The sequence below is a fragment of the Dendropsophus ebraccatus genome, chromosome 1, assembly GCF_027789765.1.
Source record: "Dendropsophus ebraccatus isolate aDenEbr1 chromosome 1, aDenEbr1.pat, whole genome shotgun sequence".
Taxonomy (NCBI): Eukaryota; Metazoa; Chordata; class Amphibia; order Anura; family Hylidae; genus Dendropsophus; species Dendropsophus ebraccatus.
The window spans coordinates 14325832-14349260 of NC_091454.1; the positions used below are offsets into that span (position 1 = coordinate 14325832).

Genomic DNA, 23429 nt, shown 5'->3' on the forward strand with positions numbered 1-23429 from the left:
GTTTACGATGAACATTTCTTAGAAGTCTACGGTATTGTGGAAATTTTACAAAACGGGAAGATCTCAAATTTCAGAGCAGAGCCCGATATTCCTCCATACCTCATCATCTCCATGTACATTTATATCTTCTTTGTATAGTATCTGACAAGGTGCTGAGTTTTCCCACAAAATCAGTGTTACTGCACAACCAAACTCTGTAAACGCCAAACCAAGTGAAATGCGGATATCATAATTTTAACATTTAGATTTCAGTTGGTATTCGGCAAAAATGATGATGGCACAAGCGGTGAATGGACGTGTTCAGGGATCGGGGAATTTGTGTCGGGATTAATTTACAAATAAAGTTTGCAAAAAAAAATTTGGTTTAGTCTTCAGACAAAAGCACTGAAAGGAGAGAGGGGTACTTAGCACTGGACTGGGCATGGTTTTGTAGGACTATCGCCAAAACCACAAGGATGAGGCCCATTAGGCTTGTTACAAGACAAGTAACATACATAAGCAGGAACTTCGTGGAGTTTTTCCAGTCCAGTGCACAGCTGAAGACAAGTCAATTACATAGAATTACTGTATATTCAGCAAATACCAATATAATGGGCGGGCAACAAAATAGTCATTTGTGAAGGTACAAGCCAATATATATATGTCTTGTAGAATCTCAGCGTAATAAAATTCACCAGAGAATCCGTCTGGAGTAAAATAGTACAGTGTTAAAGAGGGGAGAGGAGGGGTATGCAGCTGCAGTGACTCTCGCTCATAGTACGTGAGGTTTCAAGATGTGATAGAGGAGAAGGAGCAGAGCAGAAGGTGAGAGATCTCAAACTGCCCTTGGCTTGGATGCTCTAGACCCTGCACCACTGACTTGGTGCACAACCGGAATACAGCTTGTTTTTAACCCTAATACTGGCACCAGGACCAAGGCTGACCCCAGTACCAGACATGGCATGGTGAAGGCTGTGGTAGCAGAGGTTTGGGGTGGGTAGTGGCCAGTACAGAGAAGCTTTAAGAAGAGGTCACACTTAACTTTGGTATAAGATCTACTATCAGCAGTAGCCAAACACTGCCAGTCACGGTGAAGGTTCAGCCACTGGTTCCAAGTATACTAGCATGTTATGCACCATAGTCCTCATATAGGGTAATGAGTAGGGTATTCCAGCTATACAAAACTAATAGCTTAAGGAAGTCAATCAAACAAAGCACTGGATTCCCCCCCCCCCCAATCAGAACCACGGACAGTTCTATAGTCACCCAGAACTGGGCTATAAGCATATAAACCTCCTGGCTATGGTTGGAGACTCAGAGATTGGCTTTAGCTATGGCAATCCATAGATTTCTCTGCAGGAGAACAGGCTACATGGATCCGCCGGGTAGTGGGAAAATAAAAAAGAAGCTATAGTCACCTGTCTTGGTGCTTGTGCAGAGCCTGGACTCCGCCGGCTGTCTTCTGAGCTCCGCTCCAGCTACGTCACTCCCTGGCTGACGGATGCCCCATTCAGTGACTGGGGTGGGACACCACTGCAGTCATTGATTGGCTGAGTAGGCTAAATCCCATCTGTGACGTGGAACCCTGGGGAAAAGATGACAGCTGACGGGGTCCAGGAGCTCAGTGATGCAGTGCAGTGAGGGCACTGGGAGGGCACTGGGATACGGCAAATGGGGCTTTTGCAATGGATCCACATGGCACCAGGTTCCATATGTTATGTTCAGTTGGATCCTCTGGAAACTATGCTAGATAAGAGAGTCATGGCTTTCCATTCAGTACACCACAATAGGCTTGCAGTCTACCAGATAATCTGTTGGCCTAATTTTTGGAGGCTTTATCTGGCAGTATTATCTAAGGGTCACTATCTGTATGGCACTATTATTTATTCCCGAAGTATTTGGAGGGGGGGCAGCAGAAGAACACTGATATGACAAGTCATCACTAAAAGTCATCGCCATGATGGCTTGAGACGGGTAGAGGAGGAAAGAAAAAGACGACTGTGGGTTAAAAATGAGTAAAAAATTGTCTCGGAAATAAAGCTCCACAAGGAGGACAAATTGAGCTCCGCTACATGATATATATATATATATATATATATATATATATTATATACACAGTATATATATAAACCCAGTAACAGAAAACGTGACTAAATGTACAGAATATAAGTGACTTTCCCACTGATGCTACAAAGACGCCACCATGCTGGCCCAGCTGCGTTGATGGGGACTTGGCTCCTCCAATGCTCAAGGACTATTTGGTAGCAGTGAGAATGTTGATCGGGCCTCTTTCCTTCTACATGGCCTCCTTTTTATGGCTGATTGGGGCAAAGTATTAATCCCCCCACATGTAAAACAAGCATTGAAGGCCTGGACTCTATTGCATGGAGGACAGTGGGACTGTTGTGTTCTAGAGGATTAACCCGAGAGAATCTAAAGCCCCTCACAATACAGTAATCAGCGTGTTTTCACTGTGAAAGAGCGGCATTTTTTCGTTTAGAGAACTTTCTTCCTTTTTATTCTACGAGGAAATGGCCCCTATTCAACCGCCCTGCACCGACGTATACATAGTAGAATATTCTATTGGAGGGTGGGCAAATGAAAAAAAGGGAAAGGGGACTCTGGAAATAAAACTTCCCTCCAGTCTTTCTACTGCTCAGCTGGTAATGTGCCATCTCTTTATACTATGTCAAGAATATAAAAAAAAAAAGCTACATTTCGTTACTGCTGTGTATAAAAAGAATAGTAAGTAAAAAAACAAAAAAAAACATGCTGTTTCCAAACTCACCATAAACACAAAAATATGACTAGTAGCGCAGTAGAGTAGAGTAAAGAAAAGTAGTTTGTTGGCCTCCTCCCTATAGGAGTTACAATAGCCCCGCCCCAGAGGAACAGAAAATCTGGTTTGAGCACTGGAAAGTCTGTGTCATTTGGCCTTGAGCCAAAACTGGTTACTAGGAAAATGTTGCCTAATAACCCTAAGATTGTCATTGTCAGCAAGTATGTCCCCAGCCACAAAACTTTTTCACATAACCTTTAAACTCAAAGGTGGAACTGGCTGATCCCCATGGACAAGAGCTCTCATGTGGGTCCCTGAGGTTGACCTCTCCCAACCAGACATTTATATTCTGCAAATGTATACGATTTGAAAATCCCTTTAAAGGGGTTATCCAGCAAAAACAAAAACATGGCCACTTTCTTCCAGAGACAGCACCACTCTTGTCTCCTAATTCAGGTGTGGTTTGCAGTTAAGCTTCATTTACTTCAATGGAACGGAGTTACAAAACCTGCACCCAAACTGAAGACAAAAGTGGTGCTGTCTCTGGAAGAAAGTGGCCATGTTTTTGTAGCGCTGCATAAGCTTTTTAAGAGTGTCTTCTATATTAAATAAAATGCAATGTACTAGTAGTCGCTCCCTCTATCTCCCCCTATTGAAAGACTGGATATAAAATGCTTTACCTCTGAACTCATATGAACCTATAGATTACTCACTTAGAGACATGACAAATTTTAGCATTGGAAATGCCAACAAGAGCCGGTTCCAGCTATATGTAATCAGAAGCCCCAAATGTCAACAAGACGTTGAAAGCCCTGAATAACTGGGTGGGCCCATTACATATATACGCATTTCATTTATTGTTTTTTCCAAAATAATCAATAAATTCACCTTTGTCATAATTTTATTTTACTCAAATACATAACACAAAATCAAAAAGGCTTGGTAAGGTCCTGGTGTCACAGGTATCTGGAGCCATGCTGACTGCATCTCACAGCTGGTGGAGGAGCCAAAGAGTGACCCAGACCATTAAAGTGGTCTCATAAATGGTCAATTGGGTTCTGGGGAATTCGGAGTCAGGCTAGTACTTGGAAGTCTTGGGTCATGGTCTTCCAACCGATGTTTGGTATTTCCAGCCGTGTAACATGTGGCTTTGTCTTACTGGAAGACCCAATCTGCTCGAAAAGAAGAATATCATGGGACGGGAGTACATGACCTTCAAGGATGGATTCATACGTCTCTACATGGATGAGTTGCCCAGAGAACATCACCAGCTTGTGTTCTTCCAACAATGGCTGCAGGGTGATTTGTTCTCCAATGTTTCTTGCCTGGCAAGCCAATGTCCAACCGTTCGATGAAGCAAACATGCGACTCATCAGAGAAGACAACCCTTTACAAATCAGCCTAACTCCAATAGTGCCAGGAAAAATGAAAGTCTTTTCCGCTGATGTTACTTTATTATCAGAGGTGCAGTGTCCATCTGCTTCTGAGACCCATACACAATAAGGATCACATCTACATCACATCATTTGTCTACTCACCACACCGTGTTTCCCCGAAAATAAGACTGTGCCTTATATTATTTTTTGCTCCCAAACAGGCACTGTCTTATTTTCGGGGGATTTCTTATCTCTTTCCCCCCGGCATCCTCTCGGCTCTTCCCTCCCCGGAACTCACGAGCGCGTAAGAGAGGACCAGGTGCGACCGACGGGATGTATGGCAGATGACGTGCAACAGGACAGTGTCAGCTGTGAAGGTCCAAGGGGGAATTAGGTGAGTAGCAGCGGGGTCTCGGCACTACTTTCGGAAGGTGCCTTTTTTAGGGTAGGGGTGTCTTACTTTAGTCGAGTTGGTATGGTAGTAGTGGTGTCTTATTTTAGTAGGATGTCCTATTTTCAGGGAAACAGTACATGGTAACAGTTAACAAATTGCACATAGTTTTAGATATACTGCAACCTTGGGCCCAAAAGCCATGAATTAACCCACCTGTGCAACTCTGATAAATCTTCCCTCTTCCCTATGACAGCAATATGTGTGCAGATGACCTATTTCACCAAGCCCACACCACTTGTGACTCCTTCATGAGATGCACAGGGCAGAAAGTAGCAAATCGTTACAATGTGACACCACTAATATTTCTCCTGTTCAAATCAAGAAAATTGTTTAATTGTGTAAATGTTTCAATTTTTACAATTAAAAAAAAAATTACGCATGACACATTTTCCCTACATCTCCTGAAACCCAGAAGATGAAGACTTTGTGATACGCTAAAGGCGTGTATATTTCACAACAACTCAATCCGAAAGGACATGGAGAATTTGTTGAATGTTCTCCCCCCCCCAAACACACTTTTAATTCAGAGTTACATTCCATACGGCCTGGGTTCACAAACAATATCAGAAATGAAGAGGGAAGGGACTCCGTACTTCAGTGTCTCTTGAATTAATGAGCTGGAAATGAGTTTTGTCAATGTTTTGGGAAGACTGTGAGAATGAAAGGGGACTTACAGAATTAATCACAGTGAGAAACTAGCACTTCAGCCACTGGCCGGGGGCCTGGAATTGCTTTTTCTGGGAAGGAAAGAAAAAAAACAAAAACCTAGGCGTTATTGCCGACTCTCCATTCAAAAAAAAAAAAATAAATTAGCCCTCACAAAGTCAACAGAATGGTTCCTCCATCTAATAATATCACATTCTAGAAATTCCATCCCTCAATTTGAAAGAGACTATAATAAAAAAAAACTGTTTCAAAGACTACTTACTGTATGACTGTACTGGTGTGAAGCCTACGAAACAATATCACCACAGATTTTTGTGCACATGGTAAGGTTTTCATAAAAAAAAAAATAAAAAAAAAATAATGTTGGCAGTAAACCTCCAAATAACCAGCAGGGAAATCCTCAAGAAATAACTGCACTTAAAGGGTATGTTCACACTGAGGAATAGGCGAGGGATTTCAAGCTGAATCCGCACTTAATTTTATGCATATTGCGCTTGAAATTGCACCTACAAAATATGTACAGAGCAATATCCCCATGTGTTCAAGGGGGTTTCCGCTCTGTTGTTCACACGGTGGAATTTACGCTCAGAATGTTCCGCTGCGAGCATGTCAGTTCTTTGGGTGGATTCCGCTAGAGAAATCCTATAGAAGTCATTGGGGCTCTGAATTTCCATTTTCCCCTCGAATTTTGTACCAACTCAAGAAGAGGAAATTTCCCTCTTCAATTCGTCGCCTATTTCTTAGTATAAGGGTGTGTTCACACCTACAGGATCTGCAGCAGATTTGATGGTGCAGATTTGATGCTGTGTTCAGGTATTTAAATTAAATCTGCTGCGGATCCGCAGCAGAAAATACGCTGCGCATCTGGTAATTGTGAACTCACCCTGAACACACAAAGTGCTGATCTTGCTGATTTACATAGCTCTTGCTATTAAAGGGGAACTACCGGCAAGTTAGACGAATCTAACATGCGGATAGCCCCCTATAGCATCGGGGACACTGAGGAGGAAGGTATGTGTCTTACCTTCCACTTCAGCGCTGTCAGTTGAGGTAAACTCTACTCTAGAGCACTGCCACGTCATCCAGTCTGCCTCTTCCAATGATAACCAGTTGAGGGGGTGAGCCGGATGACGCAGCAGTGCTCCTAACGGTAACAATGTGTTTTGTTTTTTTTAATAATGACCAGCGTTTAGACGGAACGTTATATCTTGTGGAAAAATCGTTATTGTGATAGTTTTAAAGATCGCTTAAGCCTATCTCACACATGAGAAACGGTGATGGACTGTTTACACAAAGCGATCTGCGGAATTTTAGCCAACGACGATTTGAGAACATGTTGAAAGGTCACAATGAACGATTTTTTTTGCTCGTTACTTGATCGTTCGCTGCGTTTACAGGAGCCAATTATCGCTCAAACGCGATCATTATCGTGGAAATTCGAATGATAACCGTTCCGCGTCAGTCAGTTTGCTGATTGGCTGGGTGCCCCTACGACTCCATGACCACAAAAGAAACAGAAAACGGCCACACAGTGGGACAGAGCGGTAAGACACCGGAGGTGGAGCAGGGGCCAGGGAGGCAAGACTACAACCCATCCCTGGACAGATCTTAAAAAAAGTCTTGCCCTTTAAGATGCCCCTGTTGAGAATGAGCATGGCTGTGCAATTCTCTCCGTGGCAACATCTTCCTACATGGTTTTGAGTAAAAAAAAAAAAAAAAAAAAAAAACAAATCCAAATTTTTTCCCCAAAATTTGCTTTCTAGTGATTTAAAAAAAAAATTGGGATAATTTTCCTCATCTTTCTTCATATAAGCGCAAGTCCCGTTGTGGCTAAGTTGTTTAAGTCATAGCTAACAGATTGATATAATCTGCTGCTGAAGCGTTGGGCTGGATTTCTGATTGTATAATCCCATTTTCACACATCTTTGAAGACAGCATCATTTTTTTTTTTCTTGGTAACCCAATACATAATGCCTTAAGGAGATATATCTCATCACATTACTATAACCTGAAAGAACAAGACCGAGCAGGCCTGGCGGATAAAAAAAATGTAAGATTTCACTACTGGTATGTTTGTCTGGTTTTCCCCATTTTCTTACTGTCTTACGCATTAGGTAATGTGAACAATTATCTGTTTCCATTATGTGATTGTTGTTTTATTATTTGTGATTTTAGTTTCATTGTAATAGGTAAAACCTCATTTTTGCCCACAATCCCCTAAATCCCCAACGTAATTTTAATACTAATAAGTAGAGATGAGCGAACCAGGTTCGGGTTCGAGTCCATCCGAACCCGAACGTTCAGCATTTGATTAGTTGGGGCTGCTGAATTTGGATAAAGCTCTAAGGTTGTCTGGAAAACATGGATACAGCCAATGACTATATCCATGTTTTCCACATAGCCTTAGGGCTTTATCCAAGTTCAGCAGCCACCGCTAATCAAATGCCGAAAGTTCGGGTTCGGATCGACTCAAGCATGCTCCAGGTTCGCTCATCTCTACTAATAAGTTAAAAAAAAATGTATTCCTATTTCAGGCACTTTCTGAATGTTGCTGAATTTTCTAACAAAAAGATAAATAAAATAAAAATTTAAATAGTCAATTAGAAAGACCCCCCCCCCCCTAAAAAACAACTTGTAAAGACTACATGCAAACTACCAAAACAGCTCAGACCCGTCAAGGCCTGGTCCCCACAAGACCTCCAACGTCTCCTGTGTTGAAGGGACCTGTCAAACTGTTTGGCAGCGTTCTCCGAACCTGAATGCTTGGACTCCTGCAGCTGCAGGAAACCATATGCAGACTGCTTCAGTTCGGAGGACCACTCCACACTACTTCTGTGGTATTCGGTACCAGGATATCGGCAGAAGACCCTTTAAGGTATGGCCTCCATGGATGGGACTCGTTTCTCCAGCATATCCCACAGATGATCGATCGGATTGAGATCTGGGGAATCAGGAGGCCGAGTCACCACCTTGGAGGGATTCACCGCAATGGAGGGAAGAACTTGGGATGACATTTACTATCATTGCGCCCTTGGCACACACCAGGGACAAGAAGCATATTCGCCCCTTCTCCCTGGTGTACGACTGCCGTATCCCACACTCACCTGATGGGTGGGCAGGGGGGCATAGCAAGGCGAGGAGGAGGTCTGGCCTCCTCCCCACCTGATTTATCATGATTGACGCCTGGTGTAAACCATGGTACAAATCTATCATGGAAGCAGGAGAAGATTTGTTGCACAGAGCCTGGTTTGCGCCAGAGGGGCAAAAGGGAGCAGGGTTTTATTTAAGACCGTACTCGTACGCCATTCTTCTTAAATGTCCCTTCTGGCGTATACAATGGTTAGGGAGATGGTAGATGTCACAGTAACATCCACATGGTGCCAAGCATTAAAGGTTTCTAGAAGAACATTGCCCACCACACATCCCACAAGCTGCTACAATGTGGTAACCATACCATAACACGAAATACTGAGACAAACACCCATTTACTGTAAACATAGCTAGAAACACATCAAACAAGACTCAATAGTTAAATAACAAAGAAGTACTTTTAGAATCTACAATGGCCACAAGTTACAAAAGCTATGGGCCCTGAAGGAAGAAGACACCATCGGGTGTATGGTGAAGACCATAGAGGACTTGACCTCTTGACAGTCTCAATAAGTGACAGCATAGAGGAGAAAGAATCGAGGCAACACTACTTTTTGTAAATTGTCATTTTTATTTTATTTGACCATGAACATTTTGCGTTCAAGTCTAACTCTTTACCAAGCTTGAACACAGTTTATCTTTGGGTTCCGGTATCACGCATTCATGTGTGAATTCACACAGGTAACTGTTCAACGTTTAGGATCTATACACCATTTGGTTTGGGCTTGTATGACAACAGAAAACATGTCCGCTTTCTCCCAGGTAAATGGCCACTCTCATCCATTGGCTGTATTCCAAACAATTGAATGGGGCTTAACAACTCCAATACCAACACACTGCCCATGGAAAATGGCAATCTTGGCATATCGAGTGACAATCTGTACATGATCCAACACCACAATCACTTTAAGGATCGATTTTCCAGTACAAGTGCACCCAAAACATCTGACTAAATTTATTTGTATTACCATTTACTTCTTGGCAGATTTCAGGAGCAACTTTCCATCCCGTTCCTCCACAAGAAACCCCATACTTTCTAACAGCGAGGTGTCCGCCAGGCCTTGGCGCTCCAATCCAGCGATCAGCTCCTGATTCTTCTCGTGGTTTTCTGTAAGGTTTCTAATGGCATAGATAGCCCACTGGTTAAGAACTGGAGGTTCGGAGGGTTAAGGATCATACGAATAGTGGAATTTACAACATGAGGAAATATGCAAGCACACAAAGAACATACACACCACACTGAGAGGTTTGTGATATCATTTTTATCATCCCTACACTAGGGAACAATACAAAGTAATGCAAAAGAATATGTCTTGTATATCAGTAATGGTGCATCAAGGGAGGTAAAAATCATTTCCTTTCATTATGTCAACCTTTCCGGGGCCAAGACCAGACCAGATAGGTAATTGTAGGTATCAGGTGGCCACTTGCTGTCCTGTACGGTCCTTAAAAGGGTTATCCAGAGCTACAAACGGGCACTTTCTTCCAGAGACAGCACCACTCTTGTCTCCAGTTTGGGTGGGAAACCTAATTTGCAAACCACACCTGAACTAGAGACAAGAGTTGTGTCATCTCTGGAAGAAATGGCCGTGTTTTTGTAGCTCGGGATAACCCTTTAAAGGACAGTACAGGACAGCAAGTGGCCACGTGATACCTACAATTACCAATCTGGTCTGGTCTTGGCCCCGAAATGGTTAACATAATGAAAGGAAAAGATTTTTTTACCTCCCAACATTTGTACATATTTTAGCACTGCCCCAATCAATTTTAGCAAGGATCCTAGGATTCAGCTCTTGGCTTCTTTTATGACTTCCACAAACTTCACCAAGGACGACACTGTGCAAAGTATGGCCACTTCTCCGTCAAAGTGGAGAATGTATCAGCTGGCAACCTATGAACGGGGTGTAAAGGACCATGGTTGATGGCTGAGGTTTTCAGAGTCAAAATTTGCACCGTATTTTTGGTTAGGGGTGCGAATGCTTCTTTATCAGAAAATGTTATATTGCAGAGACATTTTTAAAGTTTTGATCAGTTGGGGTCTGGGTGTTCAGACCCTCTAAGCTCTCTAAAACAAGCTGGGAGATGACCTGACCTTTATGCTCAACTTTTCATGCTACATTTAAAACAGTCAACTTAATTTTGACTTGCATTTTTTGGGGTATGACGTCAGTACCTATCATTAAGGTGGAACATTTTTTTAAAACTAGAATCTTCCGACTTTTGTTTCTGAGTTACAGCGGAAAATAAGGGTAAGGCAAGTCATTCAGAAGTTGACCCTTAAACTACAAAATGGAAAAAAGTCCTTCGGAGAAAGTACTAAAATTTCCATTAATTTCCATCATCATCAGGTTGAAAAATATAAATAAATTAAAAAATATATATATACAGCCTAAGGGGTAAAAAAGCAATAATGTATAATTAAAATTTCAACCATTTTTTCTTCCGAATGCGAACAAACAGCGACGTGTTGAAACAATGCATCCGGGGTTGAGCACGGGCCGTTGCTAGCAAGGTGCTGTGTTTTGGTTGCTGTACGAAGTTTAGAATTGTTAAAGGATTAAATGTTTATAAAATGAAAGAGTTGTCTGCATTCTCAACTCATTAAGCTTTCAGCGACTTGACAGCTCCACTGACTCATCCATATCTCCACGCGGACCAATAAATCCCAGAAGACTTTTAAAACCTGTAATCCTCAGATTTGTTATCAATAAAACGATTATCTGTGGAGGGAGGTTTATGTAGTTTTGTAGGTTAAGAAAAAAATTCAAATAAAAACAAAAAGCGTAAAAATACAAAATTCATACCTGAGGGCAAATGGTTTCGGAGAGGTTATGATGTCTACATGTTATCTATCTGACTGAGAGATGATAGATTCCTATGAATTTGGGCAGCTGTATAGTGGCTTTATTCAAGATGAACTAGTTGATGTGATCAAGTGGCCTGTCAAACCAGCAATTTGCCTTTCCAAAATTCTTCGTAAGCACCATAAAATGTCAGCCATATCATGAGTATCTGAAAAGGGTCCTTGATTCAAAGCAGTTGGATTGAAATAGGTATAGCTCTGGTAAAGGTCTGGTTCTCATATTGACCTTTTTTGGGTCCATACAGCGAATGCAATTTTCACCACTCTGATGCCCTAATCTATAAAAGGTCTTTGTGGACTAGATCCCAAAAAAGATATTCCCTATTTCTAGAGAACGAGTTCCATCCCAACTCTTAAGTGGTATACAGCTGGCATCTTTGGCAGATGTTGACCAGCAAGTCAAGTGGCATAATACGAGTGTCCATGCCCAAATTACTAATATGCTGGTTTTTGACAGGGCTAATTCCGCGGCATTTCTGCATATGTGTTACGGCTCCATGTCCCTTTGCAACTGAGGATCAAATTTTCCAAACTGAAAGATCTATGATGCTTTTGGTTTAGGTCATTAGACCTGCTGTTGGACTCGACCTTATAACGCTCAATGGCACAGCCATACAGTGTCTAAAGCATAAAGATGTTAAAGAACACTGCAGAGACACCATCACATGTCTCGACGTCAGTGAACTAGCCAGACTCTCCTCCTTCCTTGGAGCAACCAAGCCAAGGAATGTCTTCAATCAAGGAAATCACCATAGCACGGTATCTATCCACAGACAGCCATTTCGGTGTATTTGCCCCTCATTAGTGTGGAGTAGGAATCTGGCTAGTGGGAGCAAAGACTAGTAAGGTCAACCAGCGTCCTTAAAGGATAAAGATAGACCTGGCCAATTTGGTTGCTTTCCCACAAGAACCAGCTATGGTACAAAAGGAGTACTCCCAAGGCTGGGAGTTGTCAATCATGAGGTTCATGAGCTTGGATCCACATATATGTTGGAAAAAAAGATCACAGCTATCTACTCTTTATACAGTTGCATGTGGAGGTAGCACTGTACTGTGGTGGGCAGACAGTCCCTGTAATGGCAACCATATGGGTTGTCACCCAGTGTATTGGGCCAGTTCACGCGGAGCAAAAGCAGTGGAACTCTCCACCACGGATTCTCGCCTTCCTCAGTGTGTCAATAGGAGGGCTTGTTCGCCTCTGCCACTGAAAGATTTGACATGTCAATTCTTTGAGCGGAGAGCGGTGGAAGTGCCCGAGCCATCCCATAGAGACACTGCGTGACACTGAGTCAGGCGGCATTCTGCCGCTTTTTCTCTGTGTGAACTGGCCCTACCAGCTGGAAAGAGTTGATGGAGGATAATGGCCCATCCAAGGGAAGGTTTGCATTAGGCAAGATAGGGGTAGATGGGGTAGTAAAGAGGGTGGTGGGGGTAAAAGAAAGGCCTTCTCTTTAATTTCTGGTTTGCTTGGAGCTGTGACATAAACTTGATATATATATTGGAAGAACAAAGATCTAAAAATACAGCCTGAACATTTTCCTCTCCCTCTAATTATTTTGTCTATTTATTTTGTTATTGTTGGAGAAAGTGTCTTCATAAAAATGAATATTTTCCTCACTCGTGCTCCATGCCTCCTGTTATTGTGTGGTATATGGACTCCCAAGGTTTCCTATAAAATGGTACATTGTGTGATCTGTCCCATGCATTGGCTGAATTATGTGGTTAAATGCCTTGTTTTTTATAGCTTCTTGTAACAGACACTTAAAGGGCCACTAACCTAAAAGCTACTATAACTACATATAGATACTAATAAAGATAACATAATACTATGCGCAGGCTGTGGAAACAGCAATTTAGGAAGGATAAGGGGGATGCACTCCCAGTCAGTGTTATTACAGCACAGGACATCCACATAAAACTTCTACATCCAAACACAACATTCAACACTTAGTTGAAGTAAGTTAGTAGTATTAGAGTATTCCAACCTTGAAAAAAAACAAAATTAAACTCATCCCCTCCTTAAGCCTCTTTTGCATCTCTCCCGAGTTTCGTAGACAGCCACCGGCTGTTCTCTTCTGCTGGGAAGGGGACGTCATGTACCAAACTCTTCCAGCTACACCGTCAGGGCGCGGCTGAGTGATTGCCCGTTCAGCCAGTCAGTGAATGAGGCGGTGTGCCACCCCTGTCACTGATTGGCTGAGCTGGCAGTCACTCAGCCGAGTAGGTGAGGTTGTAGCTGGAAGAGCCAGGTACGTGACGTTGCAGCTAGGAGAGCGGAAGGACACCGGAAGCTGTCAACAGGACCTGGGAGCGAAGCTATGGGGCACAAGGATAGGCAAGTTTATATTGTTTATTATTTTCTTGCACCCCCCACATTGTGGGAGTTTCTATCAAGAGTTCCTCTATTTTTGATGGCAAGAAGAGCATAGACAACAGTATTTCTTCTGTCCTCAAAAAGAGTACCACAAGACTTAGGTAATTTAGGTAAACTTAGGAAAACTTAGGAAAACTTCCATACTTTTTTCCCATGGTGCATTGTTGTAAAGGGGGTTTCCAGGCAAAAAAAGATTGATAGCCTATCCACAGTATAGATAATTAATCAATAAATGGCAGGGTGCCAACACCCAGCACCCCCAATGATCAACTGCTCAGCGTCCAGACTACACAGTGAACCTAGCCGGAAGCAGCTGGCTTCATTTGCTGTATGTAACTGTGTGTAACTTGCCAGCGGATTCCGCAGTCCACCCAAAGAATGGAAATGTCAATTCTTTGGGCAGACGGCGGAATTTGCCGGCAAATATCATTGAGTCTATGGAACGGGCGGAACTTTAAGCGGAGGCTGTCCGGCAAGATCCGCTTGATTCCGTAGTGTGCACATACCCATACTTTTGATAAAACATCAATGTTTTTTGCCCTTAAAAAAAAAATTTAAATTGAAAAAAGATGGCTTCCTGGCCACCTCAACCCTTTTATTTAGGCCCTGCTCAAGTATTAATTGGAGTGCCCCTTTAACATTCTAATTATAACACTAACATTTTTACACACCCGTTTTGCCATTCTGGAAAGTTCCACACACTATAATACAGCCTGGCCATTGTACAAGGAGTGGAAGTGCTCGACAGATCAACAAACCCACTTGGGATGTGATAATGGAGAATAAGTGAGTCACAGGCTATGAGAAAACAGATCATTGAGGATAAATAGCTTTTCTTCTCCGACACCATCCACTCCTTGTATCTGAACACACATTTATAAGTCATTGTTGCCAGTGAAGGGGTTTTCTCAGCTATTGGCACACTTAGTGCGGCTTTGGTCAATGAGTTGTGATTGAGAGGACACAGCCGGCACTCACCCTTTATAACTTGTGACTCTCCGCGAATGAATTTGCTAGCGGAGAACAAATGGCTTGTACAGAGTTCTCACTGCCAGGAGATTTTGAGTTACTGAAGTCCCATAACAAGTGGATTACAACGAGTTTAGCTTCAATATTATACACTGGGCTGTATTCAAGCAAGGCTCTCCACATGACAAAGAAGTGAAAGCTTTTTTTGTGTTACTTGCCCGAGTCTTATCTGTTCACATGAAATAAAAGCTCGAAGGGATGAAGTTTTTACGAATGGATCCGTAACTAATACCTATCAACAATTCAAGGGGACAATCTCTCATGGACACAAAAGAGACAGTGAAGACCCCCAGCCGCCTATTCTGTGCACTCTACAGAGGAGGATCTCAGCAATATTAATGACTGCCTGTATCCCTGGTTTAAAAGGGAACCACAAAAAAAGATAATTTTTTGCTGAAATACATTCAAAAACAAAATGTTAAAAAAAATAAAGTGTAAAAAGAAATAAAAATACAACATTTTCTTCATTCACTCAACAAAAAGGCAAAAAATGTAATTCAACACTCCCCATTTACTTTGACAACAAAGCAATTTAAAAAAGCAAAAATACAATACTCTCCATTCACTCTCAAAAAAGCAATAAAAAAAGCATGAAAAAAAACCCAAAACTTTAAAAGCACTACCCATCAAATGTCATGATAAAACTGGAAGGGTATTGAAAACTTTTCATGTGGTGACAGGTCACAAGTTTTGATCGGTAAGTACCTGGACCCTACCCGTTGAGTGCTATGGCTGGGTTTCTGGATCTTCAACTTTCTAATCCCTACACCAAATCCTTGACTTTTTAATCAATCCCTACAGCACATACTCAATTCTCTAAGGAAAGACGAGAAGGGCCAATCAGAAATCAGGGGTCATACAATCAGCTGGGCACTTTTGCCCCTGCGTTTCTGCTTGGCTCTCAATTTTTTTATGAAACTCTACACCACACACTAGTATCTACGACTAACTATAAAAATCCCACACCATAAGCTCGGCTTTCCAACCTTCGATGACTACCTATATCTCCCACTCGGCTCTCCAACCATCTATAAAAACCTATAGCACCCACTCGGCTCTCCAACCATCTATAAATGCCTATAGCATCCACTCGGCTCTCCAACCATCTATAAATGCCTATATCACCCACTCGGCTCTCCAACAATCTATAAATGCCTATATCACCCACTCGGCTCTCCAACCATCTATAAAAACCTATATCACCCACTCGGCTCTCCAACCATCTATAAATGCCTATAGCATTCACTCGGCTCTCCAACCATCTATAAATGCCTATATCACCCACTCGGCTCTCCAACCATCTATAAATGCCTATAGCACCCACTCGTCTCTCCAACCATCTATAAATGCCTATATCACCCACTCGGCTCTCCAACCATCTATAAATGCCTATAGCACCCACTCGTCTCTCCAACCATCTATAAATGCCTATACAACCCACTCGGCTCTCCAACCATCTATAAATGCCTATATCACCCACTCGGCTCTCCAACCATCTATAAATGCCTATATCACCCACTCGGCTCTCCAACCATCTATAAATGCCTATATCACCCACTCGGCTCTCCAACCATCTATAAATGCCTATATCACCCACTCGGCTCTCCAACCTTTTATGAACACCACTTGGGTGGTGTATGGTTTAGAGATTCGTGGACAGTTGGAAACTCGAAGAAAATCAGGGTGGTGGAGTTCATAGAGAGCCACTGACTTTCTATGAATAGCTACTCCACCCACTTGGCTCTTTGACTTGAATCTCTAAAACATTCATTCCATGAATGATCCATGCAGCAACCGCTTTAATTCTCACGGCTGGCGGCAGTTCCTAAGGTCGGACTCCTACTACTATTGATCACTAAGTTTTATTTGCATCATAGCAACTCTAAAATAAAAAAAAAATAAAAAAAAGTTTGACATAACACAGGGAGAATGAAGGTCTCAGCACCAATCGGGAGAATGAGCTAGAAGTGCGCTGTAGGGCATTACAAGTCTATAGAGCTGCCTGGACACAGATGACAGCTTCTTTGGGCTTGTTCTCCTGAAAAGTGGAGGTCTCAGAACCCAGCCGATCAGAAATTTTGTCATGTCAGCTCTTACCCAGATTTATAAAAATTATCTCTATAAGTAAAACCAAGCAGAGAACGTTGTTGCATCATGTACAGTATCATCAATCATGTATTCTGCATACTTTTGTATTACTGGAGATAGACAGGAGAGCAGCAGATCTTAAAATAGGCAAAAAAAAATTTTCCTCTTAGTTAAATTGTAACAAAAACAAATTGTTTTCCATAAAGCTCCCTAGATAAATGACCATAGGGCTTCCCTAAGCCTTTCGCTTGTTTTTACAGGAATTTCTTGAAACGCAGACTTGGAATTGTTTGCACATTTATCATGACAAAGAATCAGAACATGCAGCTCGATCACAGCTCCGCTGGTTTTTTGTCTTATAATAAAGTCAATTTGTGGACGAAAATTATGTTTAATGAATAGCTAACCATTACCGTACGCTGTGGACTTCCAGCCCAGCTTGTGGTTCTGTTTGAAAGTCAATTGGTGGCCTCCTAAAGACTCAAGTGAAGGGTCGCCCACATCACACGCATACTGTGCATAATTGGCATGGCTACTTTTTGTTTTAGATCTACGAGGCCAAAACTGAGATGGCAATTTAACAATGGTTTGTATGGTATCTGAGGAGACTTTGTTATGTGTTCCTGTGCCCACTGAATAAACAGGTGCTCCAGGGCTCCTTTAAGGATTACATAAGAAACAAAAATCTACAGAGTGGCTAAACTAGGAGGAAGTTTCAAAAAGATTGCTCCTAACCAAGATCAGATATTTTAGAGATGAAGGCCTGGTTAGCAGGTAGACCAGCCGGGGGCAGAATTTCACTGACAACCTTGTGGGGTTGTCATGCAAACATATGGAGGGTATACAGCGAATGGTGTGAAAACATACAGTGAAAATGTTGACTAAATGGGTCAAAACAAACTCAGATGGGTTCTAAACGTAGAAGACCAGCTCCAGTATAATTGCTGCCCATTAAGAAATAGAAAGGCAAGACTCTAGTAGGTAAAAAGAAAATTGTAAAAATTGCATCACTGGGCAGTGGAGGAACATCTGTGCAGATGGATCCAGATCTCTTGGGCCAAACAGCATGAACCCTCGATGAACCCTTCCTGTCAGGTGTGAACAATTCAGGTGAATGGAGGTGATGTCATTGTGTTGGGAACAGTGAGTCTTTTGAAACCCATGGATGGACGTTTGTATAGTATGGCTTAACAGAGCACGTGGTCAACCAAGTTCAACCTTTCATGGGAGCTGTAGGACAGAAAGACAATGCACCACCGGGAAGGGTGGTAGAGTCATGGATTGGCTTTGGGAACATGACCAAGTTTTCCTTCCTCTTGGTTGTCCTTCAAAGTCTAGAGATCCTAAAGGCGAACTATCAGCAGGCTGGACAAATCTAACCAGCTGATAACCCCTTATGGCCCCAAACTGGTGGTCATGATGACCTAGGGGACTCCACAAAAGCTCCGTTGAGGTGATGCAGAAAAACTGCTGCACAGGAAACAACCTTGAATGAAATGCAGCACCGCAAGCACTTTAGGGTTGTGGACGTCTAGGCAGCAAGAGACAGTCCAGCACTTTCCATGATGGAAATAACCCTGTACAACACCAACCAACACACTGGAGACTGAAAGGTCCACTTTAGATAGTGTAGTTAATACTTTAGCCACGAGGCTGAGTGCCTTGTATGTTGGTGCCAGGCAAGAGTTAATAAGCAGTCCTGCAGATGTTATCTTATTCTCCGTTGGACAATGTATTCTACTTTTTTTTTTACAGTGTGGTGACCAAAATGATATACATTAGACCTCCGTAAGACTCTGATGTGGTGATTCATATTGCTGTAGTGCATGCATAAGTGGTGACCAGACCACCTACCAGGAATGCCAGAGTAACCTCTGTGTGGGCATCGCACATTAAGATGTATATATGTTGAGTCACGCGTAATAGCTCATCGGTGCATACAGACACCGGACGTTCCTTGTAACCATAGGGAAGAATTAAGGCCCGTTATCCAAACAGTCAGAAGGTTAAGCCAGCTTCCAAACCCAACCACAAGGTGCTTAACCACTTGCCAATCCCATCCCATGCTGGAAACACCTGCAAATCAGATAAAAAGTTCTTGGAAGTCTCTGTTCATCAAGCCTTTCGAGAGATGGGCTAAAAATAGGAGTAAACCTTTAAAAGGGGTTTTAGTCTGCAAATTAAAAATAAAGGTATCAGCTGTGCAAGGGGATTGGCCAAGGATACAAAAAGAACTGTGCATGATGGGGCTCCTTCACTTTATAAACAACAGTGATGAAATCTATCTATATCCATCTCCTATTATCTATATATCTCCTATCTGTTCTCTATCCATCCATCCCCTCATCTCTCTATACATCTATCTGTCTCCTATTGTCTATCTCCTCATCTCTCTTTCCATCTATCTCTATCCATCTCCTCGTCTCTCTATTTATCTGTTCTCTATCATCTATCAATCAATCTCCTATTATCTATCTCTTTATCTATCTACCTATCTGTTTCTATCTATCTATCTTTCTCTCTATACATCTATCTATGTATCTATCTCCTATCTATCTATCTATCTATCTCCTATCTATCTATCTATCTATCTATCTCCTATCTCCTATCTATCTATCTATCTATCTATCTATCTATCTATCTCCTATCTATCAATCAATCAATCAATCTCCTATCTATCATCTATCTCTTTATCTATTTACCTATCTGTTTCTATCTATCTATCTTTCTCTCTATACATCTATCTATGTATCTATATGTTCTCTATCTATGTATCTCTCTCTCTCCCTCTCTATCTATTGCAGGGAAATAATAGAATCCAGGGATTTGGTGAAATGGCCGCGCAGTTACATCATTTCCCTGAAGAAAGTCAGTGATTTGATAAAATCCCTGACCCCTTTCAGGGAAAATGATAAAATGAACGAGTCAGGAGTTGCTTGGCTCTATGTTTATTTACTAGGTAATACGACGATAGTCGTTTAAAGGTGATTTATTCAAAACTAATTAACAAGGGAAATAGGTAGTTAAGCTGAAATTTTTACTGAACGAGATTAATAAATCACGTTCATTAATTTTTTTTTTTTATTATTAAAACACGTTGATTTGTGGCATCTCGAGTTCCAAAGTACCTTACTCTTTTTTTTTTTTTTTTTTACAAGCACATTTTTCTTTTGTGTTAAATTGCATTTTGGATTGTTCAAAGGAACACTTCTTTAAATCCTTGACCTCCAAATAAGAAGAATCTTCCTGCAATCTCAGGTAGACTTAGGTCGGTCTGGGGAACGGTTTTGGTAAATGTTGTAGTAGCTACTTGAAGAGCGTTTCTTGGTAGCCAGCCTTTTATAATTCCAACCAAGGTACCCATTGGTATAATTTTTATTTTATTTTTCCATTTTATACACTCCCTGCAATGGTATTAATCGGCCTTTATCAACCCTAGGTATTCACAAAAACTGTGGAATCCACCGACACCTCTTTAAATTTCTTTAAAGAAACTTTTTTTCAGCTGATCTTTTCAGCTGCATTTTCCCTTCGATCTTTAGCGCTCTCCGCCTTCGGCATAAACAGCACAGAACTTTCGACCCGTATCCTTCTTCTCCTACAGTATTGGCACATATATATTGCGTGTGCCATTTTTTTTTTTAATAAACGTCACATGAATGGGCTCTAGCAGATTCCTACCCAAAAACAATGTAACGTGCTTTACGGTCGCCGACAGCCGTTTCCCCTTTCGACGCGAGTAATACTAAACCCAATAGAGTAAGCAATGCTTCGGCAACTTGTTCATTTGATCATTTCCCTGAAAGGGGTCGGGGATTTGATTTAATCCCTGACTTTCTTCCAGGAAATGATGCAACAGCATGGTCATTTGATCAAATCCCTGGATTCTATTATTTCCCTGCAACATATCTATCTACACACACTATATACTATGTATTTGGTCTACCTTGAAGAGGGACCTACCACCTCCTGACACTCACAACACAGATCAGGAAAGGTCAAATTTCTCTGCTATTCCTCCTGGAAATGTATGAATAAACTGACAACTGGGCGTTAACATTCTATGTACAATGGGGTGTGTCCTTACAGGCTTTGATAATGCTTGATTAATGTTAACACGGTCACCATGTTACAGTGTTTCTCTGAAAATAACATAGGCTCATATATACATATATATATAGCACAAGATAATCTCAGAGCAGCACTACGTAGTCATACAGGTAATGCGGTGCCAGTAGACAGGTCTCGACCACGGACCTCCAATAAACAGAATGATGTATTCCACGGCACACAGCTGAAGTTCCAACCAAAAGTGTTTATTCCATCAAAGGTGATAACATAACTTAGTGCAGCACAGCAGTCTTAAAGTAAATGCGACGTTTCGACGGCCTCAACGCCGTCCTCCTCAAGCATACAAAGTGAACAACATCATATCCTTATATAACAGGTGCTTAATTAACAGTGACCAGTGATAGGTTCATTCAAGTGTCAATCATGTTTAAGGTTTGTAAACAAACATAATCTCTTTAGTTAGAGCTAGTGTCCATGTGAGTCCCAATGTGCAGTGAGAAACTGCTCGAGATAGACAGGTTTCCTCATGTATAAAAATAGTAAATAGTTTAAATTATAAAGTATCCAAGTACTGCGACTTGGTCTGAAGCACATGATTGGTCCTGAGTCCGCCTCTGGAAGTTAAGATCCAACGCCGCAGACCAAGTCGCAGTACTTGGATACTTTATAATTTAAACTATTTACTATTTTTATACATGAGGAAACCTGTCTATCTCGAGCAGTTTCTCACTGCACATTGGGACTCACATGGACACTAGCTCTAACTAAAGAGATTATGTTTGTTTACAAACCTTAAACATGATTGACACTTGAATGAACCTATCACTGGTCACTGTTAATTAAGCACCTGTTATATAAGGATATGATGTTGTTCACTTTGTATGCTTGAGGAGGACGGCGTTGAGGCCGTCGAAACGTCGCATTTACTTTAAGACTGCTGTGCTGCACTAAGTTATGTTATCACCTTTGATGGAATAAACACTTTTGGTTGGAACTTCAGCTGTGTGCCGTGGAATACATCATTCTACATATATATATATATATATATATATATATATATATATATATATATATATATATATATATTTATTTTTTTTTTGTCAGGGCATATTTTAGGGTTAGGTCTTATTTTTTTGCCCATGAACAACAACCACGCATTATGCTTGACAAAAAGTAGCTTTTTCTTTTCCAACTCGTGTTGTCTAGGTTTATAAATGTAGCGTTACTTATACACAAAACCACTTACAGACAAGCAAACCTTTGCAGATTCAGCCCAAATCTGGGGACTTGGGAGGCAGGAGGCGGCACTCGGAAGCGGGGAGGGGATTTTGCCCTGCCGTGTCTAGCGGTAGACGGTTGGGAGCTACAGTATGCCTATTCTCCATCTCCATGACATAACCTAGCCCTGGAGGCACTGACTAACTAGGGCTTATTTTTGGACTAGGCCTTATATTACAAGCCTAGCTTCTGCAAAATGAAGCTAGGGCTTATTTTTTGGAAAAACGAGTAACGCAGCCTAATGGCAAGAGGAATAGCAATAGTAAGTTTTGTTTTCTTATATATATTTCCAGGAGGAATAACAGAGGAATCAGACAAAGCATGCTTAAACTTTGCCACATGTTACCATACCAGGCATGGGACAGATTCAGCATATGTCGACATGGACAAGTTATATATAGATAAAAAAAATAAAAATAAAAAATCTGTAAAGAATATTTAGAATAGCTAACAAAAAAGTGAAATATTGAAAAAAGACAAAAATGTAAAAAAAAAAATAAAAAATCCACTATGGCTTCGCCATGGCTTTTCCACCCTCAATCCGAGATTTTTCTGCTTTGGTCGGCATTCTCAATGCCAAAAAAGTAACTGGATTAGAAAAAATAAATAAATAAAAGAAAATAAATACAGCGGGCCCTCATATTGTCTTTCCTGGCATGGCACAAAGACAAAATGCCATTGTTGTAGACCAGAGCAACTGGATTTGGGTTTGCTCTAGCCATAGGTTTTCCTAAACCATAATTATACGGGCGGCTGCCAGAGAGGCAGAAGTATTTAGAAGCTACCTCACAGAGGATTGTCCGGATTTTCACAGAAATAAAGAAGTACAGAAACTGTATCAGGACGGGAGTTTGTATCTTCTATATATCCGTACACGTCTGGTATGTGAACAGCAACACTGGACGCTGACCGCTGGGAATGAGCGCCAAGCCAGAGGCAGGTAATGTGTAAGCCAGTCATAGACTCACTGTAAATAGCCTCTAGACTAGGACATATTATACATACCTAAGGGGGGAGTCTGATTGAACATTAATAGCACCACTCTTGTTTACAGGCTGTTTTGGGAATTGCAGGTAAGTTGTACTTAAAGGGTTTGAAGTGAATGAAGCTGAATTGCAATACCACACACAACCTGAGGACAGGGGTGGCGCTGTTTTTGCAAGAAAGTAGCCATGCTTTTTCTAATCCTGGTCAATAGGTTGGAAATGCAAAAGCAAATACATTCTATACGCTGGTATGGTTAAAGGGGTAGTGCGGCGCTAAGAAATTATTCACAGAATAACACACATTACAAAGTTATACAACTTTGTAATGTATGTTAT

General features: G+C 41.5%; 1 protein-coding gene across 1 annotated transcript in view; it reads right to left on the bottom strand.

The window, feature by feature from the left end:
- Nucleotides 1-8955: 8955 nt before the first annotated feature.
- Nucleotides 8956-23429, bottom strand: part of ATXN10 (ataxin 10) — an 83080-nt gene continuing 68606 nt past the window's right edge. Inside the window, exon 11 of the mRNA XM_069952396.1 lies at nucleotides 8956-9554. Coding sequence (XP_069808497.1) covers nucleotides 9376-9554 — 179 coding nt within the window. The 3' untranslated portion in view covers nucleotides 8956-9375. The remainder of the gene's footprint in view (nucleotides 9555-23429) is intronic.